The sequence below is a fragment of the Trachurus trachurus genome (genome assembly GCF_905171665.1).
Source record: "Trachurus trachurus genome assembly, chromosome: 21".
Taxonomy (NCBI): domain Eukaryota; kingdom Metazoa; phylum Chordata; class Actinopteri; order Carangiformes; family Carangidae; genus Trachurus; species Trachurus trachurus.
Window position 1 is genome coordinate 10933127 of NC_139899.1, and position 3190 is coordinate 10936316.

Below are 3190 nucleotides of genomic sequence, written 5' to 3' on the forward strand. Positions count from 1 at the left end.
ACGCACACTAGCTCCCCCTCCGCCCTCCAAACCCCTCCCCTTCCACCCTCAAAACTATTTAGCATCTGAAAGTGGGATAAAGTTTCCAAAAAAATTGAAGGAAAAAACTTCCTGCGAGAGGAGAAGCGTGCCAACCTCCCAGTCTGAAGCTTTTTAAAGCAAGAAAGCGCAGAGAGCGAGACAAGCTCAAGTTCTTCTCCTCATCTTTACGGATATCTATACACTGCTGTAACCACGGCTTCAAAGGTGGACAACGTTTTTTCCTCTCTATCCCTGCATTTCTTCAAGAAAGAAATGGAAGAGGGCTCCAGTTCTCCGGTCTCCCCTGTGGATAGTCTGGTGACCAGCGAGGAGGAGCTGGACAGACAGCAGAAACGCTTCGCGAGGAAGAGGAGCAACAGTAAAAAGTCCAGCGAGGACAGCAGCGGCAGCAGCCCGGGTCCGGGCAAACGGGGGAAAAAGCCGAGTCCGAGCAGCACTCAGTCGTACGAGGAGCTGCAGAACCAGCGGGTCCTGGCCAACGTCCGGGAGAGGCAACGGACTCAGTCTCTGAACGAGGCCTTTTCGTCTTTGCGCAAAATTATCCCCACGCTTCCCTCGGACAAACTGAGCAAGATACAGACGCTGAAGCTCGCCTCCAGATACATTGATTTTCTCTGTCAGGTGCTGCAGAGCGACGAGATGGACAGCAAGATGTCCAGCTGCAGCTACGTCGCGCACGAAAGACTCAGTTACGCGTTCTCCGTGTGGAGGATGGAGGGAGCTTGGTCTATGTCAGCATCTCACTAGCACCCAGAGACCTTCACTAACTATGCCAAAGCGGTGGGTACCACAAGACTGAAGCTGAGGAAACACAGTGTTATTGTAGCAGGGGGTGTAGAATTGTGCTTGGATTGGACAAATAACAGCCTCACGAGATAATCACTGACACACAAATCAATATGAGTCTGATGCTTCAGTTAGAAACGAGTATGAATTACTGTACATCCTGTGAATTTGTCCTCACAAATTCCAGCACTGTCCTTCATTGATTTTCCACATAATGTGAATAGTTTTGTGCTGATGATGAGGTGACCTGCTTTGGATTTGGAGAGTGTCTTTCTAAAGCCTGCTGCCATATATTTTTTTTCTAAAATAATGACATATTCTGAATGACAGAACTGTGCATCATCAGTCTCAGCCCAGGTGCTGAGGATAAGCCTGGAGGCCTGATGAGCCTGAGCTGTGCGCTATTCTCCCTTATGTGCCAGATTTCTCATAGCGAGGCCGCAGCGTCCTGTCAGCACCCGACACACAGCATCTGCATCTGGATGCTGCTGCTGCTGTTGGTGCTGCTGTGCGCGCGGGCTATGGTGACAACTGATCCATCAGGTCACCAACTTGTTGACACCTCCAAGATCCCACAAGGATCCAGTCAAACCCGGATCAGATCAGTTTTTAGGATGTGGGGGAAAAGGCACATTTTAGTTTTCTTGTTGGGAGGGGAGACAGGGATCAGGATAACACAACCATAATAAGACAAATAATAGTTTTGGAGCATTTAGGCCATGGGAGGAATAATATACGACCTCGTCTGTTTGTGTCTCTTCTATTCTTGACCACAAACGCGTGAAATTAGCCCGTAGTGAGTTCTGCAGCTAATCCACATATTTTAAAAGCAGCTAAACGCAGCTGTGGTGCCACCACGGCTAATTTATATCCACAATAGAGGCTTTCCTGTGCGCACACCACAGGGACGGGCAGCTCGGCTAGACCTGAGGGTTCAAGCCAGTGCAGGACAATAAAAAACAGAGGCCCGCATTAACAGGGCAGACAGGACCTGGTCAGGTTATTTAGCAGGTTTGCTTCACGTCCACAAAGGCTCCATCATAACCTGGAAAAATTATGATCACAGAAGAGCTGACAGATGTTGATTTAACTTTGCACAGCTGGTTTAGGAAAGAGCAAATCCACTTTGCATCAACAGAGAGAGGAGAAAATGAAAGAAAAGTTAATTAAATGATACTTCTTCTAAATGACAACATCTTGTCTGTCATCAGGATTTAGGAATATTTGTCCTCAGAGTCTGAGCTTCTTTAAATCTAAAATAATCCATCTGAAGCCTCAGACATGATCAGTGTAAGAAAATAAAGGTCTGGGCTGTTTATTTGAGGCTGTAAAGCAGGTGATACTAAACAGCACCTCACAGTTCAAACAACCAGAGGCAGGTTTGTTTGTTTCTCATGGGCCTGACCTGTAGTTTGCAGCATCACTGTGTTGTCTTATAACCGGCTCTGCTTCATTATTACAGTCATTCCAGTAAATTTGAGGGTGGGATTTTTTTCTGAGTAATCCTGAGTGTAACCGAGCTCTGAGGAACAACAGGACTAAATTCACCAGTTCCTCTACGTTTCCTCTAAAACATACGTGACGCACAGAGAAATGTATGAATCAAGTGTTTTAATTTAAAAATCCGTCCAAATCAAAATCCACGTGGTGATCCTATTCACTAATATGCTAAAGGTCTTTCAAAAATAAACCTTACAAATCGGGGGCCTCAGTGAACTTGGTGATATATTTCAATAATAACTTTTAACGCTGCTCGGAGGAAATAGATGTTATTGTTGTGTGACTGAGCCAAATGAAAAGCGTGAATTTACTCAGGTGCCTCGACCTGAGGAGAAACTGCAGCTGTACGATCCCACTCTCTTACAAAAGGTTCGTGCTTCCTCTGTCGCCATGTGGTTTTACTCAGCCCGCTGGATAATAATTGATTCATTAATGACTTCCCACGCGCTCAGCGAGCCAGTGAATGTAACAAAAACATCAGATGTGCCATAACCTCACACAAACACACACAGAGACACACACACACACACAATCTACAGCACTGCTGCGTATCCAAATGATCAATAACGTTGTGTGCACTTTCTCTCTTGTCTCCACCACAGACTGTTTACTTCTACAAGGTATGAAGACCAAAGGTATTATTGAAGAACCCATCGACCTCAGAGGCATGGCGGACGGACGTAATGTGACCCACGACTGTGCGCGCGTGGACGTGGAGCAGCCGCGCGGTGCTGTGCGTGACTGTGGAGCTGTGAGTGGAGGACTGAGCTCTGCCATGTGTGGAGGCCAAGAGGCGGCAGAGCTCGGCCTGTGTGTATCAGCAAAGCCATCCTTAAATCTTTTTTTTTTTTTTTACAAGAAG

General features: G+C 46.6%; 1 protein-coding gene across 1 annotated transcript; it reads left to right on the plus strand.

Annotated features, from left to right (window-relative positions):
* Positions 1–282: 282 nt before the first annotated feature.
* Positions 283–2967, plus strand: twist2. The gene is made up of 2 exons (XM_083996676.1): positions 283–822; positions 2931–2967. Exon 1 carries the CDS (start codon positions 295–297, stop codon positions 787–789), a length of 495 nt encoding a protein of 164 aa, XP_083852802.1. The 5' UTR covers positions 283–294; the 3' UTR covers positions 790–822; positions 2931–2967.
* Positions 2968–3190: the final 223 nt, after the last annotated feature.